Genomic DNA, 12,384 nt, shown 5'->3' with positions numbered 1-12,384 from the left:
CATAAGCCAGATGTACAAAGTGATGCATGTGTGTGGAGTTTGTTTGCAGTGGGTAGAGGTCTTGGTGTGCCCATTCTCTCTCAGTCTCCCTCTCTCTAATAAATCAATGAAAACAAAATATTTTAAAAAATAATGGGCTTTCTGAGGGCAAGGACAGGACACTGCTCATTTAATATTTACTACCATAACCAATCCATCATCTCACACCCAAACTGTACATGAATGTTAGCTTGATTTGGGTCTAGGTTATGGGAATGAAAATCCTTTTGCACAGAGAGGAACCAAAACCACAATCAGTATTTCATTTGTGCTCTAACTTTCAAGGTCCAGTGGCTACAACAGAAATAATAAATGTTCATCAAAATATTTTTAAAATGCTTTTTCAAAGTATGATTTAGCTTGAGACTGATAGTAGTAACACTAAATATTTGCTTATCTTTTAAAAAATATTTTTAGTTATTTATTTGCAAGCAGAGAGAGAGACAGAAGAAAGAGAATGGATGTACCAGGGCCTCCAGCTGATGCAAATGAATTCCATATACATGTACTACTTTGTGCAGCTGGCTTTATGTGGGTACTGGGGAATCAAACCTAGGTCCTTAGACTTTGCAGGCATACACCTTAGCCACTGAACCAGCTCTCCAGGCCAGTATTTTCTCATCTTGCACATGCTTTCATACAATGAAGTAAATAGAGACCGAACCATTGGGTGAAGTGTAGCATTCAGAACGACCCTAACCATGGGGGCTCTAGGGCTTGAGAGGAGAAGTCAAGGAGCCTGAAAAGACATAGGATAAATTACCTAGGAATTCTATTCAAGTAAAAATGGACTCACCCTCTTCCCATAGCTTTATCAAATATAACCAAGCAAGAAACCCAAGGCTTAGGGATCAAGAATGAAATGGCCACCAGTGCAAAGTTCTGACTGCACTACCTTTTACCCTCACCTGTCCTTTCCTGAGTCACTGTTTAGAAAAGAAGTTACAGGATTTTTAAAAATTATTTTCAATAAGCTCCATCCTGAAAAGGGCATGAGAGGGACAGTTGAAGGCAAGTAATTAAAAAGCTGCTATTCTTTGCTGTGCTGTTACAGATACAAGCATCACATCATCTCGGTTCAGCACACAAGCCAGGGAACTGCTCACCTTATTAACGAGGGTATATAAGGCTTTGTCTTGTGCCCCGTATTTCAGACACTGCCTAATCCAGCTGTGGATAGTCCATTCTCTCAGGTACCAGCAGTTGGGACTGTGGCGAAATCTAAATAAAATGAGAGAGAAGATGGTGTCATCTCTTTAAACACTGATGCTAAAAGCAGCAGTCATCACGCTCTGCTTCCTGACTGAGGGTGCAGGGCGCCCAGCCCTGAACTACAAGCCAAAATCAACGTCTCCTTCCTTCAGTTGCTTCTTGTTAGGTATTTGGTCACAGCGAGAAGGAAAGAAACTAGTGCAGAATTAAACTGGTATTTCTTGTATGCTAAGGACAGACTGGGACATTGCTTGCTGCATCAGAAGAAAACAAAATGAAGGAAAAAAAAAAGAATGAAAGAAAGGTCAAGCAACACTCCCAGCCCCTCCCTTCTTTGGATCTCCACTCCGTCCTCTCCCTCCTTCTTCCCACAGCAGCCCACGAGGTCTGAAAGCCCCCGGCCGCCCCGGCGATAGCAATCCCACGGAGAGAGCGAGAGCGCTCCTGCAGAGGAGCTCGAAGGCCCTTCTCTTAGCTCCCCAGGGTCTGTGAAGAAGACAACGTTGGGGCTGGAGAGATGACTTAGCGGTTAAACGCTTGCCTGTGAAGCCTAAGGACCCCGGTTCGAGGCTCGGTTCCCCAGGTCCCACGTTAGCCAGATGCACAAGGGGGCGCACGCGTCTGGAGTTCGTTTGCAGTGGCTGGAAGCCCTGGCGCGCCCATTCTATCTCTCTCTCCCTCTTTCTCTGACTCACTCTCAAATAAATAAATAAAAAATAAAAAAAGAAAAAGAAAGAAGACAAAGTTGGAGTGACAACAGGTCCGTGACGAGACGAGGGGGTCTAAAAGACAGAGGTAGTGCCTGTTTATCAGTTTTGCTTAGGTTGGAACTTCGCACATCCCACCCAGTCAGCTGAAGCCTCCACGTTTTCTTTAACCGCTCGGGATGTAGGCCAGTCTTTGTGCTCCACAAAAAGCAAGCTGTCTTGTTAAAAAGGGATAAAACAAAACTTGAAGCAAAGGGGTTTGGGCTACACTTAAGAGCTGAGGACACAGACTAATACTAGCATTTGTTTTTTAAAGAGGCTTATGATTAGAATGGACACTTGCTATTTTCTACCACCCGCTTACTGGGAGAAAAAAAGAGAAAGCTGAGGGAAGGAGGAAGAGTGAGAAATAGCATCTATTTTAGGCTCTTAGTGACCTGGAGAGAAAATATGCTGAAAATAAGATCTGAAGACACCTTACTGGACTGGAGTCATGTTGTTGCTCTCCCTAGACAACCCATTACCCTTTTTTTTTTTTTTTTTTGGATAGTCTTGCTTTGTAACCCAGGCTGGCCTTGAACTCGTGATCCTCTCGAGTGCTGAGATTATAGCCTTGTGCCACTACACTTACTTGTTTTTGTTTGTTTGTTTGTTTGTTTTAATCTCAATTTTGGCAGGAACATGTCAGTTCCCTTCGCACTTTCTCTACAGAATGACATCTAGGGTGAGAATGATCTGGCTGAAGAAAGGCACCCTAGCTACTAGGAAGTTCTTTGTGCAGACAGAAAGCAGTACGGCTTGGGTTATATTGCGTGCTCTTTCACACTTTCAAGTTAACAGTTCAGCTACTAGAATGTGTTTCCTTGTTAGTCCAAAAAGGTGAGATAAAAATGTAACCAATTACAAGTCATTTTTATTTATTTCATTTATTAGGGTACTGGAGATTTGATCCGGGGCCTCAAGCAGCAGGAAAACCCAGCAGGAGCAGGAGCCCCAGCTGCTTGGTGGTCCTGCAGGAACTGACTCACTCCACACGACTGCCTTGGCCCAAGCATGCTTTCAGCAAAACAACCGGCGCTTCAGTCAACACATTAGAAGCTATTACACACATAATTATGTCGTAAACATCGACAGCATCTATGAAGAAAGCTAGGTGTCCTGCACAGGGCCTCTACAGCCTCATTAAAAGAACACACACATAGCTGGGCGTGGTGGCGCACGCCTTTAATCCCAGCACTCGGGAGGCAGAGGTAGATGGATCACCGTGAGTTCAAGGCCACCCTGAGACTACAGAGTTAATTCCAGGTCAGCCTGGACCAGAGTGAGACCCTACCTTGAAAAACCAAAATAAATAAATAAATAAATAAATAAATAAATAAATAAATAAATAAAAAAGAACACACACATATTTAATAATAGGATGAGGTGGGCATGGTAAGTCAAGGGAGTTGCTAGATGCGAAAGGGGTTTGTGGCTGTAGTGGTCATTTAGTTTAGTCATTTTTTTTGTTTTGTTTTGTTTTTCATTTTAAAACAAATAAAATTACCCCTTACTCACAAGTGCTTTCAATCTAATCATCATGTTAATGTTCTGCCCTAGGGTATCCCGATGCCCAGAGGTCTCAGGCTTTTTTTTTTTTTTTTTTTGGTCAACAGACTTTACACCACATCTGTGACCATATTCAAGACATATCCAGCCTGTGCTCTTCCTCATGCTCAGCACTCTTTAGACTTTGAAGGGGAGGGGCCAGTGAGGACCTAGCCATGGTCTCTGAGGTGCAAGTTAAAATTAATTTGAAGCCAGTTGCTAATGGCATTCATTCCAAGGCTAACTCCAACACATGGGAGGACAGGAAAGCCTTCACACTTACGTTTTAGAAGCCTGAAGGTGGCCTTACTCGCGATCTCACCCAAGTCACAGCACCACTGCTAGCAGCTCAGCAGCCCTTTGTGGGTGAGATGTCAGTCAAGAGACTCACAGAGGGCCGTGATTTGCCCACTTCATGCCCCAGGGCAGGTCGGGCATGGCTCCTGGCATGACCCGAGCTCCCCAAGCCCCAACAGTCCATATGTATATAACAAATGTCAACAATGGATTCATTTAGGAATAATGGTGAAAGACATATACCATGAAATATACAGCTTAGATCCTTTCCTTTCTCAGTAGGCAACAAAGGAACTCCTTTAGAAGCCCCCATCATTGTTTAGGAAAAAAAAAAAAAAGAGGGCTGGAGAGATGGCTTAGCAGTTAAGGCACTTGCCTGCAAAGTCTTAGTTTTGATTCTCCAGTATCCACGTAAGCCAAATGCACAAGGTGACATGTGCATCTGGAGTTCATCTGAGGGCGGCTAGAGGCCTGGCATGCCCATTCTCTCTCTCTCAAATAAATAAATAAATATAAAATATTAAAAAAAATAATTAGAGCCGGGTGTGGTGGCACACGCCTTTATCCCAGCACTCGGGAGACAGAGGTAGGAGGATCACTGTGAGTTCAAGGTCAGACTGGGCTAGAGTGAGACACTACCTTGAAAAACAACAACAACAAAAAAAAACGAAGAAGAAGAAGAAGTGGTACACAATGTGAGTAACGGTATAGAATGTTGAGCAAGTTAACACTGGGTCAGAAAGCGTCCCGTTTTGGGTAGTATAAGAGAAATCCCTTAGCCAGTTTCACCAGCAGCTCGGATGGGTAAACATGGGCCTTTTTCAGAAGTGCAGTGGACTATGGGAGGCAGACCAGGCTCTGGGATGGGCTTGCCCGGGTGACTCTGGCCTGCTGGCCAGCGCAGAATACAACCGACGTATTGATTTTCCAATCTGTCTGCAAACAGGCTGGCTTTTGTTGTTGCTTGCTCCGACCTCCAGCCTGGCAGATTACAGACGCCCACTGTAGGAGGCCCCTCTCTGTGCTGTGCCATTGGCACAGGGCTCACCTCAACAGACTTATTACTGCAGAGGCTGCCAAGACGGGCGAGCCATGTGAGTATGGACAAGGTAAACCAACGCAACCCAAATGACCCCAACTATACCGTGCTCTTTTGTAAAAAGAAAAAAACATATACATATTTACTTATTTGAGAGGGAGAGAGACAGATAGAGAGAGAACGGGCACGTCAGGGCCTCCAGCCACTAGAAATGAATTCCAAATGCACGCGCCACCTTGTGTATATGTCTTCTGTGGATACTGAGGAATCGAACCTGGATCCTTAGGCTTCACAGGCAAGTGCCTTAACCACTCTCTCTCCAGCCCCCTATGCTGTGCTCTTGAAGGCAGGCGACACTGAGCTTGTAGCTTACAAGACAGAAGTGAACTCTCAACAGTCCAATGGACCTCTGCATTTCTTGGAGGAAGTAAGGGCACAAGGGGAGAGCTGAGTATCAAACTCTAGTTCTGGCTCTAAAAGAATCCATGGCAGAACAACTCTCTGTTCCCAGTGCTAAATGGGTTTGCAGGGCCTGTCCGGGAGGTCAACGCAACAGCAGGCATTTCCCAAACCAGGCCACACTCGGAGCTCAGAGCTGTTCAGGGCACTGGCCTGAACTGATGTCACCAGGAAGGCAGGACAGCAGAGTCACAGGCTGTAAAACAGATATGACAGTAAAGCCTTTCTTAGAAGGAAAGAGAGGTCATAGAATAGACACCAAAAGGGAAAAAAAAAGCACTAGACTTTATAATGTGTAAAATTATCACATGACTTCTTCATTTGTGACAACTCTAATCATTACATTAAAAAGGGGGGGGATTGAGGAGATGGCTCAGTGAGAAAGTGCATGTTGCACAAGACTGATGACCTGAGTTCAGATCCCCAGAACCCACGTAAAACGACAGGTGTGGTGACGCATACCTGTACGCCCAGGGCTGTGGCAGAGGGAGGAAGGGTCTCTAGGGCTCCTTGGCTAGCTAGTCAAGATGAATAGGCATACTCCAGATTTAGTGAAAGACCCTGTATCTAAGAATATGGTGGACTGTCTTCCTGATCAGGGACATGGAGACCCAGAAACAAACAAACAACAACAACAAAAAATTGGCGTACAGTCTGAAATAGGAGTCACACTGAGGAGCAATCAGTCCTCCTGGCTTCCCAAAGAGGGAAAACTACTTGGCCAGCACAGCCCTGACTCCTCTTAGCAGACACACCAACACTGGAGAAAGCCTCAGGGCCACCCCCAAGGGCCCTGAAGTCTCCTTTGGAGAGCCATCAGTGACCTCCAAAATTAATCCTTGATTAAGTTTTGGCTATCTGCTTGGTCTTAAACACTCAGAGAAAAGGGATATCTCAAATATATGAATCACTTACTAAGTAACAAAACAAGAGCTTTCCAAGAGGGGAAACAAATGAGGCCTTAAACTGTGTTGTCCCATTGCTAACAGTTCTAATTCTGTAATAAGGAAAAATAACCCTAGATGTCAAAATGGTTATTTTCAAATATAAAATATATATATGGAAGATTCTGACCAAGGGTCACTTAATTCATAGGACCTCCTTATACTGGGAATGTGCCAGGACATCATTAAATAAATCCTGAGGCCAAGAATATATTTGTACAGCCCTTAATAGCTCTCTGGTACCATCTTTTGGCCCTAGCTACCCCCAGGACAAATTGAAAAAGAGTACACTCTGGAAGGCTATTATACAGAATATGATATATTCAAGGTTAAATGTTGTGTATTTATTCCTGATAGCTCTGCTAATATCTCATCTGTTTTACAAGCCATATGGAAAGAGATTCAGACTATGTCAGATGCTACTGTGTCATTCACTGAACAGTTCTGGAAGAAAATCTCAGCCAGCTCATGCTCAGATGGTCCTGAGATAATCTAATTCTATCTACCTGGGTTCCTGCAAATGCTTCCCAAGGTCTATAAGTCCTCAAGGACAACCCTGAAGGAGACCAGTTTGCTGTGTGCTCACTTCTCTTTTACTTTTATTCTTTCTCCCCAACATTTTCTTCCAAGACTATCTTCCTGCACTCCATCAATACACTTTCAGGGTCCTTTACAGTAGTCCCCCTCTCTGGGAGACATTCCTCTAACTGCCAATTGGTGCCCCATCTAGCAGAAAATCGTTCACAATCTGACATCATCATCCCTTTCCCTCTACCAGCAGTTACAGTATTTTCTCATGAGAGGAGGAAATGACAGGGGGGTATAGTTAGGGTGACTGGACCCCTGAAGGTATAAAAGGCAGGAAAGTTTACACTTGCTAGAAATCAGATGATCTGACTTATCTCTTGCCTAGTTCCTTAGACCTGTTTTTCCACAAACAACCAGGACCCCTCCTGGGAGGGAGGTCTTTCATAGAATTTAAACATTGTAGTTAATCAAATTTAGCCCCCCGGAACTTGGTGCCAGGGGTAGCCTCCTCCTAAGACAGCCCCTAGCCCTAACCAAGCAGCTGCTGCTTTGGTTCACCTGAGCCAGAAGACAGCCTACTACCATATGATCATAAATACTTTTACAAGGAGAGGGCAGATTCTGACCACTTAGGAACTTCCAGCTGTGGGTGAGCTTTTCCCTCGCTGGGCCTGGGTTGAGCCCGGCTGTGAGGCCCTCCCCCAACCCCTCCGCCAGCCCTTACTTTCCACATGGGTTCTTTATCCCTTCCAGCTCCCCAGATGGCAGGAGCTCCTTGAACTTTCTTTTCTGCCTTTTCTTTCCATGGTTTTTCCAGGCCCTCCCTGTGGGATCTCTAGCCATGTGGGTGCCTTTCCTTGGCTTTGTACTTTCCTCAATAAATACAATTTAATTAAAAAAAAAAAAAAAGAGGGTGGAGAGTGACATCCTACGCTGACCTGGAGCCTCCACAGACACGTGCACCTGCACACATGTGCACCCACATACATGTACATATGCATGCTACATGCAAAACACTGCTGTTATTTCATGGGATTCAGATGAGGGCTCTGTTACTGTCAAATGGTTTAGTATCACAACCAGAAAGGCTCCAGGCCACGCGGGCCTCCGCACAGATGCCAGGGCCCGCAGCCCAGCAGCAGTTCCAGCACTTAGCTGCAACACTGGCTCTTGCACATGAGTGAGCGAGCTTTCCACCCTGCTTCGCTGATTATGAGCGCCACCAGCCAAGCTTAGCCACTCACATAGCATTCCTTCTCCCCCAGTGCATTCTGTATCCTGGGGCAACTGGTTTTCCAGATGGGAACCTCAGCCACTGAGCTAGGTAGACATGGAGAAAGGGAGGAGAGAAGGTTGGCAAGACATGAACACAGCTGGTTCTACTGGCTATCGTGTGGACTGAGAGTCTTATCAATGAGGCAAATATCGAAAGTATTGAGCACTTCCTTGAACCAAAAAGCAAGAGTTTTGGGCTAGAGAGATGGCTCAGCAGTTAAGGTACTTGCCTGTGAAGCCTAATAACTCATGCTCAAATCTCCGAGTCCCATGTAGCCAGACGCGGTGATGCAAGCGTGCAATGTCTCACATGCGCCACGAGGGGGCGCACACACCTGGAGTTTGCGGTGACTGAAGGCCCTGGTGCGCCCATTCTCTCTCTCTCCCTCCCTCTTTCTCTCTCAAAATAAATAATAATAAACTATGTTATTTTAAAAAGCAAGAGTTTTGTGTGCCTAACCATAGTACTGACTCAGTTGTAGCTATCCACTTTCTCATTCAAAAATAATTAAAAAGACACTTTTTTTTTTGAGGTAGTGTCTCAATCTAGCCCAGGCTGACCTGGAATTTAATTATTATTATTATTATTTATTTTTTTGGCGTTTTGAGATAGGGTCTCATTCTATCCCAGGCTGACCTGGAATTCACTATGTCATCTCTGGGTGGCCTCGAACTCACAGTGATCCTCCTACCTCTGCCTCCCAAGTGCTGGGGTTAAGGCGTGCGCCACCATGCCCAGCAACAATTACTTTTTCATCCTGCTAGAAAGTCCTTCAAAGTTGTTAGAGAACTCACAAGTATTAGTTGTTCCAAGTATCACCATGGTAGATTAAGATCTTTCTGTTGCTTGCAATCCCTCAGTTCTTCAAGAGGAATTTCAGTTAATTTTAACTTTCAACAAACATGTGCCCAATCTCAACTAAACAAATGTACCATGTACAAGTATTTTCCCCCAGCCTATCACCAAAGCTCAGGCACAATAGGGATGAACATTTGCAACGTAAATAAAATGCAAATAAAAATGTCTTTCTTCAAAATTTCCAATAGTTTTTTTGTGCTTTGTTTTAAAGTTGGGTTAACCAAGATATACAAATAATAAAATTTGTATTTTTCAGTTTATATTTCTGTATGTTTTGGTAGGTGCATCCAATGTACAACCAATACCACAGTCAAGTCATGACATTTCCATCACCCTTAAAGTCCCTTTATGTCCCCGTCCCCTTCAGAGTCAACCTCCCTAGGGTTTTCTGATCAGTTTAAACACATTTTATGTAGATCACTTCTTTGGGTTCCTTTTCAGACCCAAAGTTATTAATTTTATAAGAAGAGGAGTCAGGGGTTTTTACCTGTTGGTTAGTTCATAATTTGTACTCTGCTAATTTCCCAAAAAAGAATTTGAAAAAAATTACAACCCAATTAGCAAGTTCTGTGAGTTCTATATCCAGTCCTTAGACCTTCTGGTATCCTTGTCTGCCATTCTAAAAAGGGTGATAAGCAAGTGGAACTTTGGTAGAGAATAACACAGGCATAGAATTTTGCAAATGTGAAGCGTTAAGTAAATGCAGCATAATAACACATTTTCTGAAATGAAGATGGGTGACAGAGGGACTTGTTAAGATACTGAAGGCAAAGTCTGAAGTTGTCAGGCGCAGGGCTTAAAAACAAGGCCATGGCCACTTCCCTGGGAGGCGCACTGGCAGAAAATGCATACTAGCAACTATCACTTGCCGTGCACGTCTTCCTAACAGAACACAAAGCAACCACCGTGGGGCATGTGTCACCGATCATTCTCTGTCCCTGCTCTTGGATCTGGCTGCTGTTGTACCAGACCTGCCTCTCAACCCGGGACCCAGAAATGAGTATTTACCAGTAGCTGCGTGTGCTGGGCAGTGACTCACATGCATCCCCGTGGGCGTACCACGTTCCTTTCACTCCAGGCTGACGATACCTCTTTCTTTTCTGATCGAGAAAAGATGACTTGCAGCTGGACTATATACGCTCTGTGGCTCTTTCTCATGGAAGTAGGAGCCAATCAGAATGAAGCCGGTTGTTCTCTGAAACCAGGTTCCAAAAGGTAACGTGTGTGGATAAACAGAGTGCTCACGAGGATGAAGTCAAGTATTTGCAGCGATCACTTACGTGCCCTCCTTGCGGAGGTCTTAAAAAGCAGAAGTGGCTGTCTTTGTGGCCAGCAACTGATGGCAGGAGAAAGTGCACCCAGAAACCTCTGGTGGGACTTTCCTGGCTACTGAAAAGTGGCACACACACTGACTTACGTAAAGGTGGGCTTTGTGGCTGAGAAGTACTCAGAAGGCCAAGGGGAAGCTAACTGGAGGAGCTTCTGGCAGGGACAAAAGGGAAAATGAGAAAAATGAGATCCTGCAACGAATCTTATTTGTAAAACCATACAAAATTATAGGAACTCACTTGGTTTGGGCAGAGATACAGGAAATATTTTTGGTTTTGAGCAGGAAACTTCTATGAACAATGACCATGCTATTTTTTTTTCCCTTCTTTTTCGAGATAGGGTCTCACTCTAGCCCAGGCTGACCTGGAATAATTCACGCTGTAGTCTCAGGGTGACCTTGAATTCACACCATCCTCCTGCTTCTGCCTTCCGAGTGCTGGGATTAAAAGCGCGTACTACCACACCCAGCTTTATTTTTTTATAGATAATTTCCATAATAATAGATAATAAATCATGATAATTCCTCCCCCACCCCGCTTTCCCCTTTGCAACTCCACTCTCCATATTTTATTATTATTATTTTTTACTGTATTTATTTATTTTTTTGGTTTTTCAAGGTAGGGTCTCACTGTAGCCCAGGCTGATTTGGGATGGCCTCGAACTCACACGATCCTCCTATCTCTGCTTCCCGAGCGCTGGGATTAAAAGGATGTGCCACCATGCCTGGCTCATGCTGGTTTTAAAAAGATACAAATATTTCCTGACACCTTTTAAAGCTCTGGCTAAGGGAGCTGCAGACAAAACTACAAAGTCATGAATAATATCATGATAAGACAGGAAAATCACACTAATTAATCACTGGCACTTCTGAATAATTCTGAGTAAGGGGAAGTGAGAAAGCAAAAGGAGGAAAAACAATGAAGGAATAGGCCAGCTATTTTACTGAATAAAAGTCGGTGCTTCTAGAATATTCTAGGTTCAGTCAGGTTGTCAGGATTAGGCCTGCCGCAAAGCAATGAGCAGGCCAAGAGAACGGCCCGGGATGTGAGGCATGCGGGGAGTGTAAACGCAGAGAGACCTCGGCCACTGCCGGGCGGATTTACATGTATTTATGGTTATGGATTTCTTTAGGGGTATTTCTGAGGGAAGAGACGCTCAACACTAATCTGGATTGCTTAAGAATCACATTTTTTCCCTCTCAAATAAAGAAGAAAAGCATGTCAGCAGTCTAAGCACTCTGCCTCTCTAATACATGACAAAGTGGAATCCCTGAGGATGCACTTATCACAGGAGTAAGACTGGACTTCCTTCCAGCTACACAACCCGCACTCGGGGCCTGTTTCTATTTCTGTAAACGCACTACCCCGCCTGGGAGGCTGCCAAGCTCTTAAAGGGCAGGAGCCTGTAATCTGTCGTGTTGGGCGCTACTGCTGAGGTGCCTGTGATGACCGCAACGGTGGCCATGGCCGTAGATTCACAAATGTCAGTAACGTCTGCTGGAATTCAGCAGCAGTATGCATATTGGAGCAGTACACTACTTCTAATTTTGAAGCAACACCTTGCCTGTAAATAGGGTGAAACCAGAAGGAAATACTGCTTTTTTTGTGTGTGTGTACAAGGCAGGAGATCAAAGACGGCCAAGGAAGTAGACTAATAGTATGTAATCACTGTTGAATGCCACCCAGGGCTCCCTTCCTCCTCCTGTCTCCTTCCCGCCGTGCGTGGATGGAAGGACGAATCATGAGTGCTGTCAGCAACAGTTCAGGGAACAGGAGAAGCGATGGGAGAGAAAAGTAACACTACCCCAGCGGAAGACAGAGTATGGGGGGGGGTCAATGATTCTTCTAACAACGTTTCCAGGCCTCCTTCCACCAAATCTTAACACACTCCAGCACTGGATGACACGGGCTGAAGAGATGGCTCTGCAGTCAAAGGTACTGGCTTGCAAGGTCTGACAGCCAGGTTCAATCCCCTGACATGTACACAGAGCCAGGTGCTTGTGTCTGAAGGCCCTGGCATGCCCATACTTACTCCGTCTTTCCCTCTCTCAAAAAAAATAAATAAAAATACAAAATATTTAAAACGTGGTCTGTCACTTGGGAAGCAGAG

The 12,384-nt window shown here is 44.7% G+C and overlaps 1 protein-coding gene across 2 annotated transcripts in view; it reads right to left on the bottom strand.

Moving 5' to 3' along the window:
- Positions 1–12,384, bottom strand: part of Mrps27 (mitochondrial ribosomal protein S27) — a 95,076-nt gene that overhangs the window by 17,687 nt on the left and 65,005 nt on the right. For both annotated transcript variants that reach the window (XM_004651545.2, XM_045133402.1), the window contains exon 5: positions 1,146–1,260. In XM_004651545.2, the coding sequence (XP_004651602.1) occupies positions 1,146–1,260 (115 nt within the window). The remainder of the gene's footprint in view (positions 1–1,145; positions 1,261–12,384) is intronic.

Source organism: Jaculus jaculus, chromosome 14 (assembly GCF_020740685.1).
Source record: "Jaculus jaculus isolate mJacJac1 chromosome 14, mJacJac1.mat.Y.cur, whole genome shotgun sequence".
In the NCBI taxonomy this organism is placed as follows: domain Eukaryota; kingdom Metazoa; phylum Chordata; class Mammalia; order Rodentia; family Dipodidae; genus Jaculus; species Jaculus jaculus.
Note: the sequence above shows the minus strand (reverse complement) of the source record. Positions and strands in the feature narration are given on the sequence as shown.